Here is a 25,082-nt window from a genome sequence, read left to right as displayed (position 1 = left end):
ATATTTTGTTAAATTTGTCAAGCGTATGTGTGTTTGCTGCTGCACACGTGAATTTCAATAAAGTTTTTTTTATTCTTATTCTCATTTTTCATTCAATTATTTGTTGTGTTTTTACCCCGCACATGCGCGCTGGCCCCTCCTCTCCCCGCCCCGCCCCTCCCCTAACTGACGTCGTGCGTAACGTGACCCGTGACGTCAGCGCGTCCTCTGGCCCTGAAGGCTGATTTATGGTTCTGCGTCACACCAACGCAGAGTTACGGCGTACGTTACGCAGCGAAGCGCACCGTACCGTGCGCGTCGCTGCGTACCCTACGCCGTAGGGTACGCGTACCCTACGTCGATTTAACGCAGAACCATAAATCAGGCTTTATGTTTAACATCCGGCACTGGTTCCTGCAGCTGATCCAGAACAACAACAACAGAACTCCTGCAGAACCTCCTGCAGAACCTGCTGCAGAACCTGCTGCAGAACCTCCGCAGGATCCGGATACGCAGGTACCGAACCAGAACCCGAGCCCTGAACCGTCCGAGCCGCCGGTCCGGCTCGGTTCCGCTGCAGTTCCAGCAGAATGGATGTTTTTATCCTCCCTGGTTGTTATTAGAGATGCGGCTGGTTCTGTCGGACCCGGTACTGGCCCGGTACCGGCCCGTTAAACGGCTCCAGAACCGGTTCTGGTTAAATCTGGGTTTTTAATCCACGAGACTGTTGATCCAGCAGCAGGGCCGGCTCTGGGGCCGCTGGGGCCCCGGGACTCCCGGGGCTCTGGGGCCCCTGGGGGGAACTGCAGCCCGGCGGGGCTCGAACCCTCAACCCTCAACCTGACACGTTAGGGGGTAAAAATTTGATTTGAAGATTTTATTTCGAACATGCTTAAAAAAGCGTACAAAAAAGTCACAAAACAGAATACAAATATATATATATTTATTTTATTTTTATTTAAAGGTTTAAATTACAGGGACAATGCACATTAATAATACATTTACACCAATGTAAAATATGCCAGAATTAGCCAAAAAGGCTATTTTGCATCTGCTGTCCCTGGACTGGTGTAAAATAGTCAACCTAAAAGAAAAATTATTAAGTTATAATCAATAAAGCATTTCCAAATAAGAAGGCTACATCAAAATAAAGATTAAAGGGTAAGAGACTAAGCTAAAGTACAGACACACACAGGTTAACATAAGCTCAACAACAGAAAATTGCTACAAACGAAAACAGAAACAACATGAAGCAGCAACAGTAACATCAACATTCACTAGCAAGGACCACGCCATCAACAGGATACGTTTAAATGATTTATTGATACGAAGATGATAACGATGACGATGGTGATGATAATGGCGATGAAAATGACGATGATGATGATCTATGGATCGGTCGATGCGTTGTGGGGAAGCTGGTAGGGAATCCGCCGCAGCGCCCGGGCAACGACGAACCCCCTAGGAATCTATAGCCCCTTTCACACAGCCAGTTCGAGGCGGGAACGTTGCGCCTTTAAGCCGCCTCGCTGTTCTGTGTGAAAGTCACGGAGGCGGAATGGGGGGGCCAAGTGGCCCCACCAATAAGCCGGCAGCGGAGGTAGTCACAGAGCCGAAACGGGGTCTGTGTGAATGACACAGCCGGCATGCCGGCATGCCACTAGACGCTGACGCTGTCGTCACGCCTCTGATTGCGGAACGCCGGCATGCTGTGTGAATTTACAGACGGGAGCGGCGTTATGCCGGCGTTGTATGGTTCTGTGTGAACCAACAAAGGCGGCGTATTGGCAGGACTTCTTTACACCAATATTGCGGAATCTCTGTGTGAAAGGGGCTTATGAGGTAGAGAAAGAGAGGGAAGAAGGTGAAGAGAAAAGGGGTGGGGGGGAGGGGTGCAGAGAACGAGAGCGAAGAGGAACTGAAGGTTAGGCTGGTATTTGAAGGTTTGCCGGAAGAGGCGTGGTGCCGGAGGAGGCGTGGTCCTGCTCCCGAAATTCGCTTGTTAAGCTCCAATTCACTAGCAAGGACCACGCCATCAACAGGATACGTTTAAATGATTTATTGATACGAAGATGATAACGATGACGATGGTGATGATAATGGCGATGGCGATGACAATGACAATGACGATGATCTATGGATCGGTCGATGCGTTGTGGGGAAGCTGGTAGGGAATCTGCCGCAGCGCCCGGGCAACGACGAACCCCCAAAACCGTGGATTATTTAAGGAGATGAGACTGAGCGGATCTGAGGTCGCTAAGATCTGAGCGAATGTAGCGATGATAGTTGGGAGGACCATCGGCCCATGGGCTGTATGAGGTGCTCTGGGATACGTGGCGGGAGGCTGAAGTGGCGGCTCTGATCCTAAGGAGTGACCGGAGTAGTGCGTTGGGGAGATGCCGATAAGGAGAGTATATGACGGAAGCGATGGTGAAACCAGAAACTGGTGACGACTGTCCTGACTCGGACGCAAGGATCTGTTGAAGATGTGCTCTGTGTTTTCCAGGAAGACAAGTAGTTGGCCGGGGTCTCGAAAGTATTCAGGGGTGATTGGTCTTCGGGGATGAGAAACGAGAAGAGAGTCGGTGATGGTGGTGGAGTGACCGGGGACATGTGCTGCATGGAGGATAAATTGATGTATGGCTGAGTGCCAGACTAGACGGCGCATGAACAGCATGATGGATGTGGAGTTGGAGCGTCCTTTATTAATTATGTCGATACTTATCGATATGAAGATGATGGCGATGATGGTGGCGAAGAAGATGGCGATGATGATGGCGAAGAATGATGATGGCGATGATGATGATGGCGATGAATGATGATGGCGATGATGACGATAACGATGACCATAACGATGACGATGGCAATGACGATGGCGATGATGATCTATGGTTCGGTCGATACGTTGTGGTATTCGTTTGCGCGCTCTGAGGGCCGTCCTGCTGCGAACCATCTGCCATCATAAAAGCCCCCAAAACCGATTGAAGGAGCAGCATCGGTGTATAGATTGATGTCGTGGGGGTGAGCCAGTTGGTCATCATGAAGAAAGTGATCCCGTTCCAGGCGGCAAGGAGGTTGAGCCACAAACGAAGCTCGGCACAGCTCGGGTTGTCTGGGGAGATGGGAGACAAGAGAGATGGAACAGCGGAAGCGATGGACGGCAAGTGGGAGATGAAGGCCCACCCTTGGGGAATAATGGAAAAATTGAGGTGGCCCAGGAGGGAGAGGAGTTGGCGTTTGGTGCAGCCTGGGGCTAAGAGGAAATAAGAAGACCGATAAATAAGAAGACCGATTCGGTTGAGCTTTTCGGTTGGAAGAGAAGCCTGAAACAGATCCGTATCGAGAGTGATACCGAGGAATTCGAGGGAAGTGGAGGGGCCCACCGTTTCCTCAGCGGACAATGGAACCCCGAGTTCGGAGAAAACGGAAGGCCGGAAGCGGGTGGCGATGAGAGAGGGGTAACGATGAGGAAATCATTCAAGAGATGGACGAGGAAGGAATGCCGTGGTTGTTGGAGAGGATCCAGCAGAGGGCCTCTAAAGGTGTCGAAAAGTTAGGGGCTGCTCTTGCAGCCAAAGGTGAGCCTGACTGCAAGTAGTATGCACCTCGCCAGCGGACGCTGAAGTATTGCCAGAAGTCTGGGTGAATGGGGAGAACCTTGAAAGCGCTGGTGATATCCGCTTGAGAGCCACGACCTTTTCCCGGTGAGTTTAATGAGGGCGATGGCGTGATTGATGGTGGCGTAGTGAAGGGAGAAGTCTTCGCTCGGAATCAAGTTGTAGGTTTGTTTGCGCAGGTTTGGCCGGAACTGGGGAAGGGCGGGAAGCGAAAGCGTTGGGATGACGGACGGCGGGATTAGCTGTGGACGGGGTGAAATGAGTAGTTGCCTGCGGGGCCGGAACGGGTTGAGGAAGGAAACTGGGTTGAAATGCGGTGGGAGGGATGCCGGGTACCAGTATCCCGATGCTGGTGGCCCCAACCGAGGTAACCTGCTGGGACTGATGGCGCTGGGAAGCAGAGGATCCTGGCAATCCGGTGCCGAGGTCCCCTTCTACTGCTGGCGGTTGAGGCTGCTGAACGAGCATAGCGGGGGGAGCTAGCATCCCGGTGCTAGTAACCCCGGCAGAGTTAGCTGTTGTAGGTTCTGGAGGTGGGCTGAGGGGGGTGTTAGCATCCCGGTGCTAGTAACCCCGGCTGAGTTAGCTGTTGTAGGTTCCGGAGGAGGGCTGAGGGGGGAGCTAGCAAGCCGGTGCTAGCAACCCCGGCCGAAGTTAGCTGTTGTAGTTGCTGGAGGTGGGCAGTGTAACGATGGAATTGTTTATGTTTCCACACGGACGGCTTAAGGTGAAGGACCGCTCATGTGGAGTTGAGGTTCCTGCAATGAGGCAACGTTGTTCGGAGATTATGTTTAACGAGAATGTTAATAAAAGACGTTGTGAGTAAAGGTAATGCTCAACATCCGGTTTGTACGATTGCTTCTCTTTTACTATTGCGGTCTATGGGAAAAAGCTTTTTTTTAATTTAATTTTTTTTTTCGGTTGCAATACCGCGGCTGGCCACTGGAAAAATCTTCGCATGCGAGACCCGGGGGCTGGAGCGGACGGGCCCTTTAATGGGGCCGTCGACGTCACGGCGCGCCGTCGGCGTGATGACGTCACCCGGAAGAGAGCAGGCATGGCAGGCTGGCATGAGATGGTTGAGAAGTTTTTTCTTTATTGTCCATGCGGTGAAAAGGGACTCCTCCACCACGCAGTGCCCTATGGAGGGTGGCGACAGTCCAGCCCGAAACGCCTGCAGAAGGCGGGCCGTCGGGGCCCCCCCGCCGGAGCGTGGCGAGACTGCCGGCGGATGCGCAGCCTGCGCTGTTGGGTCGACGGCGAGGGATTGTCCGCGGCGCGTCCCCTTCCCGCCGGTGACAGAGGCGGGCCAGGAGACGGGGAGGACACCATGGCGGGCTGCCGCAATCCCGGATGTTCAGGAGAGATGAACCGGACGCGGACCGCTGAGGAGACGGAGCTCGACGGCCCCCCGGGCGGCCGTGGGGGCCCGGGAGAGCGGCGCTTCGGGCGCGGCGACGGCTGAAAAGTTTTTTCTCCTCGGGATCCCGATCAGCTGGTGTTTGCTGGTGATCCCCTGCAAACGGTGGTCATCCGATGGCGATAACGACACGAGATCCATGCCTGAATGGGTGAGTAACGATCTAAGATACGAGCGTGTAGTAGTGTTGTCGTGCTTGCGGTTCTGGTTCGGAGAACGAGAGCGAACGTGCTGCAGAGAACGAGAGCGAAGAGGAACTGAGGGTTAGGCTGGTATTTGAAGGTTTGCCGGAGGAGGCGTGGTGCCGGAGGAGGCGTGGTTGAGGCGTGGTTGAGGCGTGGTCCTGCTCCCGAAATTCGCTGGTTAAGCTCCAATTAATAACACAAGACACAGTAACACACTAACAGGCCAAAAACAAACAAGACAAAAGCACTAAACACAGAATAAAAAGCCATGCACAAAAAGCAACAGTGTAACTACACAAACTAATAGGCAACATGACAGGTGGAGCAGACAAACACCGACAGGCAGGGCAGCAAGCAGGAAAATGAAGCACTAAAATGTAATGTTGACAGCCTTGGCCACTAATTAACCACTTTTTTAGATAAAACTTAAAAGAAGCATCATTTGATTGGTTTCTAATCTCAGTTGGTATGAAGTTCCACTCACGAGCAGCCCTGATAGAAAATGCAGACTGGCTAAAAGCACGTTTTCTTAACTGGACCACACAATCTCTAGCTGCTCCGTGTGGATGTTGATGCCACCTTGATGAGATGAATTAATTACATTTACATTTATCTATCCTTTATGAACTGGTTCGGTACAGGAGGAGCAAGTCCATGAATGATTTTATACAATAGACATAAGTGTGAGTATTTGATGAGATTGTCCAGATGTAACAACTTATATTTCAATAAAATATGGCAGTGATGATAGTCATTGGATTTCTTGTCCAGTACCTTAATGGTTTTTTGTATAAGGAAAGCAGTGGTTTAAGTGCAGTGTTACTAGCTTGAGACCAGGTTGTCAAGCAGTAAGTTATATGGGAGAAGATCATTGAGTGCATGTACATTAGTGCAGCTTTGGTTGACATGCAACTGCGAACATGCATATATATATATATATATATATATATATATATATATATATATATATATATATATATATATATATATATATATATATATATATATATATTTTAGACATTAGACTTTAGACATATATATATATATATATATATATATATATATACAGAAGGTCCTTCCTCCCTGCAGCTGTGAGACTACACAACCATCACCAGCACAGTAGACCACAAACAATCCTGACAATAAATATACAAACCGGAAAATAATGTGCAATATCATTCACCTCAACGTGCATAAATAACATCTGTAAATATCCATCTGTTTTTCTTTTTTTGTATACTAGTATTTTTTATTTATTACTATTTTTATTCTCCTTCTCTTCTTCTTCTTATTATTGTATATACTGTTTATAGTGTTTTTTATTATTATTATTATTATTATTATTATTATTATTATTATTATTATTATTATTGTGTAATATTGATGCCTCTTGTGTTTTGCACTATCCCCTTTGCTGCTGTAATCTGGAAATTTCCCCTCTGGGGGACTATTAAAGGATTTCTTATCTTATTCTTATCTTTTATATATATATATATATATATATATATATATATATATATATATATATATATATATATATATGTATATATGTATATATATATATATATATATATATATATATATATATATATGTATGTACAGCACTTCATATAATATTAGTTCTCGGATCCACCAACATGTTCCAAACAGAGTAGGATTGTAGTAAACACTTATCCAGTCCTACCCCTGAATCTACATACATTATTACATAGAACAAGAGTTTCAATAAACTTACTTATAAAACACTCATACCTACTTTAATAACAATTATATGTATATATAAATATAGTCAAAAACAAATCAAAGCAAACAAAACAAACGTCCAGCATTTAGTTGTTACTATGTATGTATGTAATAATAGAAGTAATTATAATGTATGGTATTACATTAGCATTACTTTACTATAATACTACAATATAATAGAGAACAATAGACAGTAATGATATAACAATATACTTGAATAACTATATAAGAGTAGATATGCTATATATACTGGTTCATATATTTACCTCCAATTATATACATAAAAATTACTATAAATCTATATATAGACATACAGGACTGTCTCAGAAAATTAGAATATTGTGATAAAGTTCTTTATTTTCTGTAATGCAATTAAAAAAACTAAAATGTCATCCATTCTGGATTAATTACAAATCAACTGAAATATTGCAAGCCTTTTATTATTTTAATATTGCTGATTATGGTTTACAGTTTAAGATTAAGATTCCCAGAATATTCAAATTTTTTGAGATAGGATATTTGAGTTTTTTTAAGCTGTAAACCACACAACCAGCGCCGCTGGAAACTGTTTGTGAGGGGACTGTTTAGCAGCAGTGATGCACCGATTGTTCAGTAACCAAAATAGTTCGGCCGAAAACGGCAAAAAAAAACACTTTGGGTGTTCGGTGGAATCAGTGGGGAAAAAACCTGAACAATTAATAACGGCGTTGTAAAATAAGGAAATAGACTGGCCGCTCCTGTAACGGTTGAACCACAAACATAAATCGTTGGCCAACCAAAAAGTAACCACATAAGTATGGGCTCAAATTAAAGCCATAAGTATTTTGTATCTGTAAATAAACTTTGTACTTGTAGAAATATTTTGTGCGTGTGCCAAAAATATTTGTACTTGCAAAAAATATTTGTACTTGTAAAAATATTTTGTGCGTGTGAAAAAAATATTTGTACTTGTAGAAATATTTTGTGCATGTTGCAAAAAGTATTTGTACTTCTAGATACAACGCTACAAACTTTTCACAAAGCTACAAACTTTTTTTACAAAGCTACAAACCTTTTTTACGAAAGCTACAAACTTTTTTTCAAAAGCTACAAACTTTTTTTACAACTACGAGTTTTGGCACTGTTTTGACGTGCCAAAACTAAGAGCCAATCAGCGATCTTTGGCACGGGTTTCAAAGGGTATCTGGAGAGCCAATCAGCACATTGCATCGCCTACTGACGTCGCCGCCATATTGGATGTGGCAAGACTGCGCTGCAAACTAATACAAGTAAATGGACTTATTTTCATAAAGCGCCTTTCTACAAAGAAATGTACGTTTTACGTCTCATTTATTCATTCACACACGCACTAATATACTTGGGAAACAATTAGGCACCAAATATAATATATTTAATTTTCTCAGACGGCAAAAATAAGAACTTTATTTATCCCACACAGGAGTAATTCATGTTATATCAGCTATAGAGAACAAGGTAGTGCCGAAAAACAATATATATCCCCCCTCACAAAAATAGAGACATTTTTTTATCAACAAAACGAATTAAAAAAAATTCAAATAACAAAATAACATATTTGAACCATTTTTCAGACAATAAAATAACAATAACATGTAATGTAATGTGTAAAGATGTAAAATATGCTTTGTTAATGAGAGAATATGTTTCTGTATTTTTCTTATTTTTGTGAGGGGGATATATATTGTTTTTCGGCACTACCTTGTTCTCTATAGCTGATATAACATGAATTACTCCTATGTGGGATCAATAAAGTTCTTATTTTTGCCATCTGAGAAAATTAAATATATTATATTTGGTGCCTAATTGTTTCCCAAGTATATTAGTGCGTGTGTGAATGAATAAATGAGACGTAAAACGTACATTTCTTTGTAGAAAGGCGCTTTATGAAAATAAGTCCATTTACTTGTATTAGTTTACAGTCTTGAACATCCAATATGGCGGCGACGTCAGTAGACGATGCAATGATCTGATTGGCTCTCCAGAACCCCTTTGAAACCCGTGCCAAAGATCGCTGATTGGCTCTTAGTTTTGGCACGTCAAAACAGTGCCAAAACTCGTAGTTGTAAAAAAAGTTTGTAGCTTTGTAAAAAAAGTTTGTAGCTTTGTAAAAAAAGTTTGTAGCTTTGTAAAGTTTGTAGCTTTTGTAAAAAAAGTTTGTAGCTTTGTAAAAAGTTTGTAGCTTTTGTAAAAAAAGTTTGTAGCTTTGTATCTACAAGTACAAATTTTTTTTGCAAGTGCAAATATTTTTTGCAGGTACAAATATTTTTTGCACACGCACAAAATATTTCTACAAGTACAAATATTTTTTTCACACGCACAAAATATTTCTACAAGTACAAATATTTTTTGCAAGTACAAATATTTTTTGCACACGCACAAAATATTTCTACAAGTACAAAGTTTATTTACAGATACAAAATACTTATGACATTAATTTGAGCCCATTCATAAGAATTTTACCAACATTCACCAGCAGGTGGAACCAAAACTACATAATGCTGGGAAATTAAAACATGTTCGGTTTCTTATGTTCAATAAATATTTTCTACCTTGTAATTTTGTAAAAGATCAGTCAGACAACACTTAGGGCCCGATTTACTAAAGGTTTGCGTGCGTAAAAACGTGTGCAAACTTGACAGCACCCGCAAACCAAAGTACCAGCTGATGTACTAACAGCGTGCAAAGAGGACTGCGTCTCTGAAATGCGCAAAATTGCACACGCTGTTCATTTAGTACTTTTGCCCTGATGAATAATCAATATGGGGCGTACCCGGCAGAAATCCTAAATACTGGGAGGGGAAGATGCAAATTGCTCCATTTACCACGCGCAATGAGATTTACCAAGCCTGAAAGTAATTGCGCGTATTGTGATTGCGTCTGTATTTAATACGTTCGAAAGGAAGGTGCTAATCTGCTGCTGCTGTTATTGTGGCAAGGAGGCGACATCCAAAATCAAAGAATACGCAGAGAGAGAGTCTTTATTCTGCTGCATGCTATTTTAAAAATGGTGGCACAAGTTTTATTAAAGGCCACTTTTTCTTTAGTTCTCCGCCTTATATCTTGCCACCTTCTCTTATTGTGCCCCCCTCCACTCGCCCACAAGCAGGCCAAGCCTTTGTGCCAAAACTTTGTATTTTATTGATTACTTATCTTATTGAACGTGAAATCATCCTTCGTAAATTACATTTAATTAAAACCCGTGCTTATTAATCACAAAACACTGGTTAAACATCATGACCAAATCCGCTCCGACCCGCTGTGTCAGGATCAGCGCAGACAGACTGCAGCTTCGCCTGAATTATGGTTCTGCGTTAAATCGACGGCGTAGCTGACGGCGTAGGGTCGCGGTGCGGTGTGCGTCGCCGCGAACCCTACGCCCTCGGTTCTGCGTTAGTGTAACGCGGAACCATAAATCAGCCTTTAGTGTGCGCTCAGTGCTGTTCTGAACACTTCTCTTCTTTCGGATGATGGTCCTGTCTGTCACACATTTACTGTCAGTGTTTGCTATATAAGATATAATATTTGCAATATACTGTGGACATCTGAATAAAAACTTAACTCATAAATAGATGAATCAAAGCGCTCTCCAGCTCTGTGTCTGATTGTCTTTTTCTCCTCAGATCATGCCGAGCACCGCCGGGTCACGCAAACCCGACCAATTCAATATTAAAATCAAATTCGGTCCTGTGGTCCGTTTTTCTATTTCGTATTTTTGATCTGTGCCTAAAATTGAAATATGAAAAACCAGACGGTTTTCCATTTTTTGTGTTACCAACTGCATTTATTCTATCGCAGGTTTTCTCGGTCCGTGTATCTTTTGGTCATTGGATTTTTCCGTCATGAGTGGGAATCAAAAAACAAAAAACGATTGGTTTATTTGATTTTCCTTTTAAAACAAAAAACAAATATTGAATACACTGCATTTTTTCTTTTTCTGTGTTAATATGATTAAACAAAGATTCAAAATACGCTTTTATTTTCGTTTTCTATTTCATATAAGAAAAATGAAATCCCTAGTCAACAGGAAGGAAAAAACGAACCAAAAACAACAGTTTATTCATATTCGTGCACCGGAAGCTGGCATTTACAACCGAGTGAACTTAGTTCTGGATATTTAACAGGCATTCCTGTGACAATTCTCTCCAGGGGAAGTTTGATTTTAATATTTTATTGGTCGGGTTTACGTGACTCGGAAATGGCTCTGTATGCTGCAGTTCGGGTAACCATGGCAACCATAGCGGCGCTGAAACAACAGATTAAGGATTATTTTTTAAAGATTGATTAAGGACTTGTTCCACAGCGGTTTGACGCACAATGACATTTCCTGCACGTTGCAGCAGATGTGTCTCCTGCAATGCTCAGAAATGAGCGTCAGAAGATTCTGTGCTCGGCATCATCTGAGGAGAAAAAGGCTACGCAGAGCTGGAGAGCGCTTTGATTCAATCTATTTATGAGGTTTTTATTCAGATGTCCACAGTATATTGCAAATATACACACTGCATGCGACGCGAGCGAGAGTCAGCGTCAAAAACAGTTCCATTGCTTTATTTTTTATTGCACTGTCTACACTGGTGGCGAGCGACGCGGCGTCGTTTTGAGCTAGACTTTTGTCGCACGCCCTGCTTCTATTTTCTTCCCGTCGCTCGCGTTGAAAGCCGGTTGAAAGTTGAAAAAAAAGTGTAAAGCGCTGTAGGAAACAGTCATTTCAATACAAGAACTTCAATAAAGTGGCAGCTGCTGGAGGGAGATCGCCAGGCTGGAAGGTTCTGATAAGATAATAAGATATAATAAGAATCTTATCTTAATCTTATTAGGGCTTAATTTGTCCCGGATCCTGCCGGATTGATCGTGTCCTCTGCTTTTTCCCCACATCCCAGTAATGATCTGACATGCTGACATGTTTGCACCGCACGCCGGTCACTCCAGCTGTTCGCTGTTTGATTGCGTAATCACACGCCGTTATTAATTGTTCGGTTTTTTCCCCACTTATTCCACCGAATAATAAGCTTGTTTTCTGTTTAGAAAGTACAAACGTAGGGAGATTACAAGTAATCACCCATCTTTTACTTGTCCCTTTACTCTTTTAGGAGTCGGCTAATGTTAGGAGTTTCTTTCAGGAGCGCACGGGCGGGTGAATAAAGGCTGATTTATGGTTCCGCGTAAAATCGACGGCGTAGCCTACAGCGTAGGGTACGCGGCGACGCGCACCGTTCGGTGACCGCGCCGCGTACCCTACGCTGTAAGGTCTGCGTTGGTGTAACGCGGACCCATAAATCAGCCTTCTAAAAGGCGAGTCTCAGCTGTCAATCAAAAGAACGTGGTAGAACGTGGGGCCGATAACGCGTTCAGAGCGGGTCCGATGCCACGCAGTGCGGCGCGACAGTCGGACGCTCGCATGCAGTTAGGACAGACTGTTAGGGAGCCGTAGCCTAATTTTTGTTGACAGCTTTGTACTGATCACTGATCACCCCGATCACGTTTGCAGTGTACACGTTTAAAACCCATTAAGCATGTCGGAAGGCCGTTGTGGCTGAGTTTTGTCATTAAACGCCATAAAACTTCTGTCGGACTCAGCCTATTCTCTGTCAGCAGCGCGTCATGCAAATATACAGGACCTAACAATAAACTCTCAAGCGGCTCTTAAAAGTACAGGAAAGCCGCAATACCGGCTATCTGTCTTCACTGGGGGTGCATGCTGGAGAAGGTCGGGTTGGAAGAACCTGAGAGAGCTCCATCAGCCATACCATGAATTCCGGCGTCAGGTAAAGTTTGTGCTGCAGTGCAATTTATACATATAATGGTAATCACGTGGATACCTCACGCGTGGGACTAAATTAATTCTTCCAACCCGACCTTCTCCAGCATGCACCCCCAGTGAAGACAGATAGCCGGTCATTCGGCCATGATGAATCAAAGCGCTCTCCAGCTCTGCGTAGCCTTTTTCTCCTCAGATCATGCCGAGCACAGAATCTTCTGACGCTCATTTCTGAGCATTGCAGGAGACACATCTGCTGCAACGTGCAGGAAATGTGTTTGTGCGTCAAACCGCTGTGGAACAAGTCCTTAATCAATCTTTAAAAAATAATCCTTAATCTGTTGTTTCAGAGCCGCTATGGTTGCCATGGTTACCCGAACTGCAGCATACAGAGCCATTTCCGAGTCACGTAAACCCGACCAATAAAATATTAAAATCAAACTTCCCCTGGAGAGAATTGTCACAGGAATGCCTGTTAAATATCCAGAACTAAGTTCACTCGGTTGTAAATGCCAGCTTCCGGTGCACGAATATGAATAAACGGTTGTTTTTGGTTCGTTTTTTCCTTCCTGTTGACTAGGGATTTCATTTTTCTTACATGAAATAGAAAACGAAAATAAAAGCGTATTTTGAATCTTTGTTAAATCATATTAACACAGAAAAAGAAAAAATGCAGTGTAATTCAATATTTGTTTTTTGTTTTAAAAGGAAAATCAAATAAACCAATCGTTTTTTGTTTTTTGATTCCCACTCATGATGGAAAAATCCAATGACCAAAAGATACACGGACCTTTCTCCCATATTGCGTTTCTTTTGGTAATGTTTAAATTTCTTTGCTGTAGTTCATCAATGTGTTTATTTGCCTCTTCCACTAATATCTCTAACTCCAACTCGTCAAATTTCATTTTGTGCTTGTGACTTGTGACTCTGCTTTCCATCCAGACTCTCCATGGCGCAAAGTTTGCGCTCGCAAACCGTAAGACGCGCAACACCTCATTTAAATACTGCTGTTTGCACCTGTTATCAATTGTGCACGCAATCTTAGTTGATCACCCGCAAACCACACGCAAACAGCACGCGCAAACTTTTTCAGTGCACACGCAATTTAGTACTCTTTATTTAGGATCTTAGTAAATCGGGCCCTTAAAGTCTTTAAGTGTTGTCTGACTGATTCTCTCACTTCATTAGAATCAGAAGTGCCGGCCATGCAAACCTGTATTTATACTAGTGTGGACATTAATGTCTACAATATTTGCTCCTCATGACAGTAAAATAGGCCATTCTAAGACAATTTACTGCAGCAATTCCTTTCCAAATCACAGTTGTGCATGAAAAAAAAAAATACCGTGATATACATTTTTGATCATACCGCCCAACACTAGTACCAGTCTTGGTACCAGTGCTGGTACCAGTGCTGGTACCAGTGCTGGTACCAGTGCTGGTACCAGTGCTGGTACCAGTGCTGGTACCGGTGCTGGTACCACCACTGCTACCGGTACCAACTCCCGTTCTCCCCCTCCTCCAGTCAGGATGGGCGGAGCCGTGAGCGCCGGCGAGGACAACGACGACTTGATTGACAACCTGAAGGAGGCGTACTACATCCGCTCGGACCTGGTGGAGCGGGCCTTCCGGGCCATCGACCGGGCCGACTACTACCTGGACGAGTACCGCGACAACGCCTACAAGGTGAGGGGGGAGGGTGCCGGGTCGGGGGGTCTAGAGGGTCCAGGGGGGTCCAGGGGGTCTAGAGCAGGGGTGTCAAACTCATTTCACATCGTGGGCCACATACGGCCTCGGTAGATGTCAAGTGGGCCGGACCATTCAAATTACACCATACATGCTATATAATAGCATGTATGGAAGTCACACTCAAAATATAATTTCTTTCCTTTGTTTTGGTGTAAAAAAGCGCAAGAGCATTAGGAAAATGTTGAAATTCAAAATATTCCTTTTACAAAACATTTCATGGAACACCTCATATTTCCTTAGACAAATGTGCAATTTACTTTTATCATTCACATATATGCATTGCAACTGATCCCACTGATTTGTGCAAAGGCACAAAACTTTAACAATTAATTGGTATTGAAAAATTTAGTAATGCACTTTAAGATTAAATGAGATTTATAAAAAAGCAGATGGAGCCTTGATACCGCTGTTGTCTTCTACTCTGATCAAAACAATGCGCCCCCTAGCGGATAATACATGAATTGCATCTTATTAAAAATTTGAATTCCATGTCTTTTATGCATTTTTTCACTTTTAAATTATCCCGCGGGCCTGATCGAACCTCCTTGGGGGCCGGTTCCGGCCCGCGGGCCGTATGTTTGACACCCCTGGTCTAGAGGGTCCGGGGGGGTCCAGGGGGTCTAGAGGGTCCAGGGGGGTCCAGGGGGTCTAGAGGGTCTAGAGGGTCTAGAGCAGGGGTCTGCAACCCAAAATGTTGAAAGAGCCATATTGGACCAAAAACACAAAAAACAAATACGTCTGGAGCCGCAAAAAATGAAAAGTCTTAGATGTATAAGCCTTAGAATGAAGGCAAATGGCGAAAGACGAAATGTCGAGAAAAAAGTCAAAATGTCGAGAAAAAAGTCAAAATGTTGAGAAAAAAGTCAATGTCGAGAAAAAAGTCAAAATTTCGAGAAAAAAATCTAAATCTTTTTAGAAAAAAGTCGAAATGTCGAGATTAAAAAGGAAAAGAAAAAGAAGGAAAAAAGAGGGAAAAAAAGAAGAAGAAAAAAGAGAAAAAAAGGAAAAAAAAAGAAAAAAAGAAGGAAAAAAAAAGAAAAGGTCAAACATTTTTGAAAAAGCTCCAGGAGCCACTAGGGCGGCGCTAAAGAGCCGCGGGTTGCCGACCCCTGGTCTAGAGGGTCCAGGGGGGTCCAGGAGGTCATGGACCCGCCCTTAAGCCCCCCCACCGGCCCCCTGACCCGTTTTAACCCGAGTGTCCGAGTCCTGGTCCCTGTGGACCTCGTCCTCGACACCCATTGGCTCCTGTGTTTTAGGGGCGGGGCCTCGCAGTTCAATTCAATTTCATTGTATTCTCCTCCAGAGGGGAAATTCGCTTTACAGGGGGGGGATAAACCCAAGAAACATAGAACATAAAAGGCACATTCACACAGAGCACATTCACACAGCTAGGACACAGCACAATTCAATTCAATTCAATTTTATTTATATAGCGTCTAATACAACAGATGTCTCTAGACGCTTTCCAGAGACCCAGAACATGAACATAAACCCCCGAGCAATTTTTACATAAACAATGGCAGGTAAAAACTCCCATAGTGGGAGAAAAACCTTAAGCCAAACAGTGGCAAGAAAAACTCCCCTTTAGGAGGAAGAAACCTGGACCAGGACCTGGATCATAAGGGGGGACCCTCCTGCCGAGGGCCAGACTGGGGGGTCAGGGACGGCAACAGCACAGCAGGCAGGTGGAAGCAGCAACGGGATGACCAGAGGGGGGGGGGCGCAGGCCAGCACGCAGCTCCCGAAGCTCCGGCCCAATCAGCAAGTCCCAGGTTGGGGTGCAGGGTCAGGGAAAGACTTGCACACAAAGTACACACAAATACCCTGGGGGGGGCTGAGGATGTAGTGTGGAGAGTGGGGGGTGGAGTTCACAGCTGTTCATTTATTGAGTTTTAAATTAAGTTGGGTGATGGCGTGAGTTATAAAATAATTTTTCAGTCTGTTAGATCTGGTCCTGGGCAATCTGAATCTCCGGCCAGAGGGTAAAAGTTCAAACTGGGCATGGAGGTGGGTGGGTCTCCTTTCATGCATCGTCCGGCGTAGAAGCAGCAGGCGCCGCCGGGCCGAGCCGAGGTTAACCCTAGGTTAACCCTGCATTCACACTGAAAGCTCACAGGCGTCACAGGCGTCCGGCTCCCATTCATTGTCTATGAAAACGCTGCGAGAGGCGTCGGAGGCGTCATGAGCGTCAATTTGAAGTTGAAATATCTGAACTTTATGCAAATGAGCAGCGGCGACGCCGAGGCAGCGTCCAATCACAGACCGGGATTCCCAAAGCAATAACCTCAATGCAGATTGTACTTTCATGTAGAAACGTTCACTCATTCACATGCGTACAGGAGCAGAGCTGTCACTAACACACTTATTTTATCAGGAATTAATATATTTCATCCAGCAAACTGACATTTTTGCTGATTTGACTGACGTTTTTACCTGAACTGCTCATGTGAAACAATAACTGATGGTTGAGGAGCTGGATGGTCACAACGATTTTATTTGCTACATCGATCCAACGCAAAATAACCAAATCCGCTCCGACCCAGTGTGTCAGTATTCACCGCAGACAGAAGCAGCTTCACCGGGACCAACGGTGATGGTTGATGTTGATCCAGGACCAACCTGGTTAAGGATCAAACTCTCTCTTATCTACGCAGAAATAACGTTAAGGAGCATCAAACTCACTCTTATCTACGCAGAAATAACGCTAAAATATAAAGAAGGTAGGGCGGTATACCGGTTCATACCGAATACCGGTGTTTATTTTTCTTATGATATGATATACCAGTGAGTGTGTACAGTAGCTACACAACGTTGGGAACGCCGCGCCGCCGGACACTGTTTGTGAGGGGACTGTTTAGCAGCAGTGATGCACCGATTGTTTGGTAACCCAAATTGTTTGGCCGAAAATGGCAAAAAAACACTTTTGGTGGAATAAGTGGGAAAAAACTGAACAATTAATAACGGCGTTGTAATATAAGGAAATAGACTGGCCGCTCCGTAACGGTTGCACCACAAACATAAATCGTTGGCCAACCAAAAACTAACCCCATAAGAATTTTACCAACATTCACCAGGAGGTGGAACCAAAACAACATAATGCTGGAAATTAAAAAATGTTCAGTTTTTTATGTTCAATAAATATTTTCTACTTTGTAATTTTGTAAAAGATTTTTTTCTTTGAAAAGCCTAAATCAAATTTATTTGATTTATGCATCCTCCTCATGACAGTAAAATAGGCCATTCTAAGCCAATTTACTGCAGCAATTCCTTTCCAAATCATTAGAAAATGTGGTTAACACCCAGTTGTGCATGAAAAAAAAAATACCGTGATATACCGTGAAACCGATATAATTTTGAAAAATACCGTGATATACATTTTTGGTCATACCGCCCAGCACTAAAAGAAGGTTCCCAAAGTGTGATCCATGGTGAAATAGGAAACTGAAGATGTGCAGCTATATATAGATATATGTAGACTATATACACTGTTCACTCCAGTTCTGCAGCGCAGCTTGAAGCCCCGCCCACTGTAAGCCCCGCCCTCTGTAGGCGTCGGCAGTGCAGCAGCTTTCAGTGTGAATCCAACAAGCAGCACGGTGCAGGCGTCAGGGGATTTTTGACGCTTTCAGTGTGAATCCAGGGTTAGCCGATGATGCGGTTTCCATGGCGAGGGAAGTGGGCCTACCCGCAGGCGAGTGCTGCAGCGGCCATCTCCGCCTCCTCCATCTAATCCTCCGGTTCTCCTTGCAGGACCTGGCCTGGCGCCATGGCAACATCCACCTGTCGGCCCCCTGCATCTACTCGGAGGTGATGGAGGCCTTGGACCTGCAGCCGGGCCTGTCCTTCCTCAACCTGGGCAGCGGGACCGGCTACCTGAGCACCATGGTGGGCCTGATCCTGGGTAGGTGGACCGGCTACCTGAGCACCATGATGGGCCTGATCCTGGGTAGGTGGGCCTGGTCCTGATCCTGATCCTGGTCCTGCTCCTGGGTAGGTGGCCCTGATCCTGGGTAGGTGGCCCTGATCCTGATCCTGGGTAGGTGGCCCTGGTCCTGGGTAGGTGGCCCCGCCGGGACCGGGTCGGGTCTAGATGTAACCTCTGATCTCTGCTGACCTCCACTGACCTTCGTCTGACCAGTTTTTTCCGGTCTGGTTCTGGTTCTGGTCTGGTTCTAGCGTCTAAATGTTTGATGTTCTGTTCCAGGGTTAGATGTTAAATGTTAAACGTTTGATGTTTGGTTCCAGGGTTAAATGTTAAATGTTTGTTGATGGTTCCAGGGTTAAATGTTAAACTTTTGTTGTTGTTGTTTTGTTCCAGGGCCGCTGGGCGTGAACCACGGCATCGAGCTGCACGCCGACGTCATCCAGTACGCCTACCAGAAGCTGGACTCCTTCATCAAGACCAGCGACAGCTTCGACAAGTAGGTCCCCCCCCCCTAACCCCACCCCCTAAGCTAAGCCCCGCCCCCCCCACGCTAAGCCCCGCCCCCTCCCGTCTCCAGGTTCGAGTTCTGCGAGCCGACCTTCGTGGAGGGGAACTGCCTGGAGATCCCGCCGGAGAGCCGGCAGTACGAGCGGGTTTACTGCGGGGCCGGAGTCCAGAAGGAGCACGAGGACTACATGAAGAACCTGCTGAAGGTGGGGGGCATCCTGGTGATGCCCCTGGAGGAGAAGGTGAGGGGGGGGGCATCCTGGTGATGCCCCTGGAGGAGAAGGTGAGGGGGGGGGTATCCTGGTGATGCCCCTGGAGGAGAAGGTGAGGGGGGGTACTGGGGAACCCAGTTCTGCGGTGTTCCTCACACGGGGCACCATTTATGATGCTCAACAAAAGGGGTGCTGTTTCAGTTATTAGGAGTTATTAATAATTGTCTTTCAATAATTGTGTAAGGGATAATCAAATCAAATCAAATCAAACTTTATTTTTAAAGCACCTTTCATACAAAAAAAAATGTAACACAAAGTGCTTTTCATAAAACATAAACATAAAATGTATTAATGCCCCCCCCCCCTCCCCCCTCCCCGCACACACACAGATAGACACACGCAGACACATGGTGCAGACATGGCTAGGCACAGAGGATCCAGGTGACGAAACGGTAACAGGGAGCCGTCCACGCCAGGAGGTCTCATAGCCCGCAGCTAGAAGGGGGGGGGGGGCCCACAGAGACCATCCCGGCCCGGACGGATAGAGAAGTCCACACCACAGCGGTGAAGCCGTGGTGCAGAACTCCACCACCATCCAGGCCAGAACCATCCCCAGGACGACCCCCTGCAGGCCAGAGTCACTCCCAGCATGGAGGCTCCCCATGAGGAAACACTGGAGATAAAAGCTACAAGAAAACAGGATAAAATACACTAATAGAGTTTAAAAAGTATAACATAACGTAAAATCCTAAAAGTATGTCTAAAAAGCAAGACATTAAAAACTAAAGGACTAAGACAGTAAAATGTATAAAATAGACCATAAATAACGACTAAAATATTTAGATAAAACATTAAGATAAAACAATGAGAATAAATTATGATAATAAAAAAGGATAAACTAACTATAAAACAGAGTAGTAAGATCCAATAAAAATAAGGGTGAGCATAAAAAATGTAAAAGAGTTAAATGAGTCAGTTAAAAGCCTGATTAAAGAGATGAGTCTTGAGCCTCTTTTTAAAAACATCAACAGTCTCTGCGGCCCTGAGGTTCTCCGGGAGGCTGTTCCACAATCGGGGACCATAAAAACTGAATGCCGCCTCCCTGTGTGTCCTAGTTCTAACTTTTGGTATGGTTAAAAGGCCAGCACCGGAGGACCTCAGGGTCCGTGAGGGTTGATAGGGTAAAAGTAGTGCAGACAAATAAGAAGGCCCAAGACCATTAAGACACTTAAAAACTAGTAAAAGAACCTTAAAATCAACCCTGAAGCGCACAGGGAGCCAATGCAGCGATTTTAAAACAGGTGTAATGTGCTCCCGATAATGCCCGACGAGGCGTACATTATCATAAATATATGGACGACGCGGGGGCCTCCGCACGTCGAAGGGCATTATCCCGCTAAACCACGGTCACTTACCAAAAAACATCGATATTAAACCAGCCTCGAATGTCTTAAAAACAATTTTTGGATTGTTTTGGTTAAATAAATTAGAAATTCAGCCTCTGATCCATGTCTTTATCTTCCCATTCTCTAACCTCATTATCTATGCAGGATTCTGAGTGGGCGGGGCTATGATAATGAGGCTCTGTGCTGATTGGCTGCCTGAATGACGCGATACACCGCTACGAAAAAATGGAGGAAGCTCCGGCCGGTGGAGTTAGTTGTGGGTGTGGTTTCATGTATCGGAGACCAACCGATGTAAATCACATTTTGGTTACGTAACGAAAGGGAGCAGAATCTGAACGGCTCGTAGATCCACATCAGACTGGACGGCTCATCCGGGCGGCTGTACAGAATTTGGTTGCTTTCCTCCTTCTCTGAGTTGCTGAGGGAAGACCACTTTATATATGTTGAAGCAAGGGAAACCTGGTTTTCATAATAGGTCCCTTTTAAGATTTAGAGGGGGGTCAGAGGGGTTAGGGTTAGCGTGGTGCTGGTACCCCGTGGTACAAACCTGGGGGGTTGTGCTTGTTGCTGCTAATGTTTCCTTTAACCACGAGGAAGTGGATTTGAACCTGCAGCTCCTGGTCTCTGTTCCTGCAGCTCACCAAGATCACCAGGACCGGAACCTCCAGCTGGGAGACCAAGAAGATCATCTCTGTGTCCTTCGCCCCGCTGGTGCTGCCCAAACATGGTGGGCCGGGCCGGACCCGGACCACGCCGCTGCGTAAGTCCCAACCGCCTCCCCCTGACCCTCACCTCCCAATCAAAAACTATATTTTCAATAAAAAAAATGTCACTTCAATCAAAAAAAAAAATTTCAATCGAAGAAAAAAAGTGTTTGAATGCAAAAAAAACATTTGAGACTCAAAAAAATGCATTTGAACACTGTTTTTCTTTGATTGGGAATGTTTTCTTTGATAGAAGTTAAGTCTTTTTTAGTTTGAAGCAACTTCTTTGATTGAAGTAGTGTTGTTTTGTGTTCGGGCCCTATTATGGGTAGGACATTTGTGTCTTTATCATTTAATCACAAAAGAAGTTGCTTCAAAAAGAAACAAATATTTTTCAATAAAAAAACATCATTTTAATAAAGGAAAACTTTTTCAATCAAATAAAAAAAGTGTTTGAATGCAAAAAAACATTTGAGACCCAAAAAATTGCATTTGAACACTTTTTGGGTGAAAAAAGTGAAAAAAGTTTTTTTGATTGAATCATTTTGACACAAACATCCCGCAGTGTGTGGATGCTTCCCCATTAGTCAGACCAGCAACTTCTTTTTTGAATAAATGATAAATTATGTTTTGGGAGAAATCTCACTTAGGGTTCTAGAGTGGTTGGCTGCGCAAAAATGAATCACACACACACACACTCGCTTCTGCTATAATGAATAAATTTATTAGCAAGCAGTGCACACAAAAAGACTCACACACAATTGCCCTTTGCTAGGATAACTGTGTCAGGTTGTCCCCCGCAAATGGCAGAGCAACAAACAATTACACAGGGGCTAGGCCTTGATAACTCTTACCTCGACACACAAAGGACTGGAGAGCCGGACAGTCCTGGCAGAGCAGCCATCAACCCGCTGGGCGTCCGTGCACTAGACCCACAGCTGACTCTGACTTGAACTTCCGGCTGTCCCGTCTTTATAACTTTCCTAGCTGGTGGGGGCGGGAAAAGGGCCCTTCACCCCTACGCGAGCTCCCACACCAAGTCGCTTCCCACGGGAACCCAGCCCCGTGTGAACAAGCCACACATCACAGCTACATTTGTTAACAAACAGCAGGTGCAGACTAGGAATGGGCGATATTTTACCGTTCACGATAAACCGTCAAAAAAATTCCCCACGGTAAGAATTTGTATCTCGCGGTAAAAATGATAAATTCCCATTGATGACGTTTTTGTGTAAAACTGATTTATGGAAAGAAAGAAAGAAACAAGCCTGAAAGAAACAAGCCTGAAAGAAAGAAAGAAAGAAAGAAAGAAAGAAAGAAAGAAAGAAAGAAAGAAAGAAAGAAAGAAAGAAAGAAAGAAAGAAAGAAAGAAAGAAACGAGTCGGAAGGAAGGAAGGAAGGAAGGAAGGAAGGAAGGAAGGAAGGAAGGAAGGAAGGAAGGAAGGAAGGAAGGAAGGAAGATACGACCCTGAAATAAAGAAAGAAAAAAAGAAAGAAAGAAAGAAAGATAAATTCCCTTAATTGGTGTAGTTTAGTATTCAGTATCTTTTAGAGCAGTGATTTGGCTCCAAAGACTGAATGTGGTGATAGATTTATAGTTAAAAAGGTGGAGTTGAATTGGTATTTTTTTTATCGTAATTTTTATCATTATCGGGATAAATGCCAGAAATTATCGTGATACATTTTTTAGTCCATACCGCCCAGCCCTAGTGCAGACTGTGTTTTGGGAATTCAGGGCATTTCAGGACACAAAAACATATTTTTTCTCCCTTCAAATGATAAAGAGTTCAAATGCAATTTTTTTGAGTCTCAAATATTTTTTTGCATTCAAACACTTTTTTTCTTTGATTGAAATCATTCTTTTTGATTGAAGTGAATTATTTTATTGAAAATATATTTTTTGATTGAAGCAATCTTTTTTTTGATTGAATAATTAAGTAACAACTCTACCTCCATACTCCCCCAGCCAGGTACGAGGTGCGGTCCCTGCAGGAGCTGGCCCGGGTCTGCATCCGCCACACCCTGCGCGTGACCAGGGGCGGCGCCGGGGGGGGGGCCGCCCCGGGGGCGGGGCTCCTCCTTCAGCGTGGGCCGGGGCCTGGCCGTGGCCGGCCTGCACAAGTACGGCCCCCGCTTCAAGCGCCGGCGGGTGCACCGCCGCCACTGCAACGCGCTAGTGCTGGCGACGCGGCAGGTGGTGGCTAGCAGCGGCATTGGCGGCGCCGCAACGCCGCCGCCGCTGGACGGCAACAACAACCAGGGCCGGCCGGAGGACGAGGAGGCGGCCCGGGGGGCCCGGCGGGAGGCCCGGAGGGGGGGCCGGCGGGCCCGGAGGGGGCTGGTGGAGGAGGAGGAGGTGGTGGAGGAGGAGGAGGAGGAAGAGGAGGAGCCGGAGGAGGAAGAAGAGGAGGAGGAGGAGGAGGAGAAGGAGACGGGGGAGCTGCTGCGGCCGCCGCCCGCCGTCAACCTGCTGCGGGAGAGAATCCTGGGCCTGCCGCTGCCCGAGCCGCTCAAGCTGTACCTGCTCTTCTACCGGGACAAGTGAGGGGGCCGGGACCTGGACCTGGACCAGGACCTGGACCCGGGTCCTGGACCTGGACCTGGACCAGGACCAGGACCAGGACCCGGGTCCTAGACCAGGACCTGGACCTGGACCTGGACCTGGACCTGGACCTCTGCTCGTGCAAGCGCCACCACTTGGACTGCTCTACGTACCTGACCCACCTGGACCAGACCGCTCTACATACCTGTACCAATAAAAACCCGGCGGGTCGATGGGCCAACTAGAGCAGAACCCTGCAGATAAATCAGATAAATCAGATAAATCAGATACATCAGATAAACCTGATTTATAAATCAGATAAATCAGATAAACCAGAAAAATCAGATAAACCAGATAAACCAGATAAACCAGATAAACCAGATAAACCAGATTTATAAATCAGATAAATCAGATAAACCAGATAAACCAGATAAACCAGATAAACCAGATAAACCAGATAAACCAGATAAACCAGATAAATCAGATAAACCAGATAAACCAGATTTATAAATCAGATAAATCAGATAAACCAGATAAACCAGATAAACCAGATAAACCAGATAAACCAGATAAACCAGATAAACCAGATAAATCAGATAAACCAGATAAACCAGATTTATAAATCAGATAAATCAGATAAATCAGATAAACCTGATTTATAAACCAGATAAACCAGATAAACCAGATAAATCAGATAAACCAGATAAACCAGATAAACCAGATAAATCAGATAAACCAGATTTATAAATCAGATAAATCAGATAAATCAGATAAACCTGATTTATAAACCAGATAAATCAGATAAACCAGATAAATCAGATAAACCTGAATTATAAATCAGATAAACTAAATAAACCAGATAAACCAGATAAACCAGATAAATCAGATAAACCAGATAAACCCCCCCATCACAGTCCAGGTTCCAGACCAGCAGACCAGTTCTGAGAGGGAGAGAGGGAGGGAGAGAAAGAGAGAGAGAGAGCAGCTACTTATGCCGCGTTCCATTTACCTCGGAGATCGGAACTGGGAACTGGGAATGGCAGCCATCTTGGAATGGTAACTCGGGGGTGGTGAAGCTTCTCCCACTTTCCCAGTAGGAAATCCCACTTCGAGGGGCGTTCCAGTTGAAAATTCCGACTGGGAACTGGGAAATTCCGACTTCCGAGGACAAATGGAACGCGGCATAACTAACGCCGTAACCAACGGTAACTGACGGACGGCAGGTTTTTATATTCCAGTTGATCGGTGGTGGAGAGTTTGATCTCAGGACGGTTCAGTTCCTGCAGGGAAGAGAAAATGACCCGGTGGGCTCAGCGGCGC

General features: G+C 44.9%; 1 protein-coding gene across 1 annotated transcript; it reads left to right on the top strand.

The window, feature by feature from the left end:
* Positions 1-359: 359 nt before the first annotated feature.
* On the top strand, positions 360-23,804 carry LOC133457554 (protein-L-isoaspartate O-methyltransferase domain-containing protein 2-like). Its single transcript, XM_061736929.1, is given in 8 exon segments — positions 360-495; positions 14,243-14,403; positions 18,217-18,367; positions 18,785-18,887; positions 18,969-19,140; positions 21,153-21,276; positions 23,187-23,266; positions 23,268-23,804. Coding segments are annotated over 7 exon segments (1,284 nt in total). The 5' UTR covers positions 360-495; positions 14,243-14,247; the 3' UTR covers positions 23,766-23,804.
* The last annotated feature ends 1,278 nt before the right edge of the window (positions 23,805-25,082 follow it).

The sequence above is a fragment of the Cololabis saira genome, chromosome 12 (genome assembly GCF_033807715.1).
Source record: "Cololabis saira isolate AMF1-May2022 chromosome 12, fColSai1.1, whole genome shotgun sequence".
Lineage (NCBI taxonomy): Eukaryota > Metazoa > Chordata > Actinopteri > Beloniformes > Belonidae > Cololabis > Cololabis saira.
This window is presented reverse-complemented; position numbering and strand designations above follow the sequence as displayed.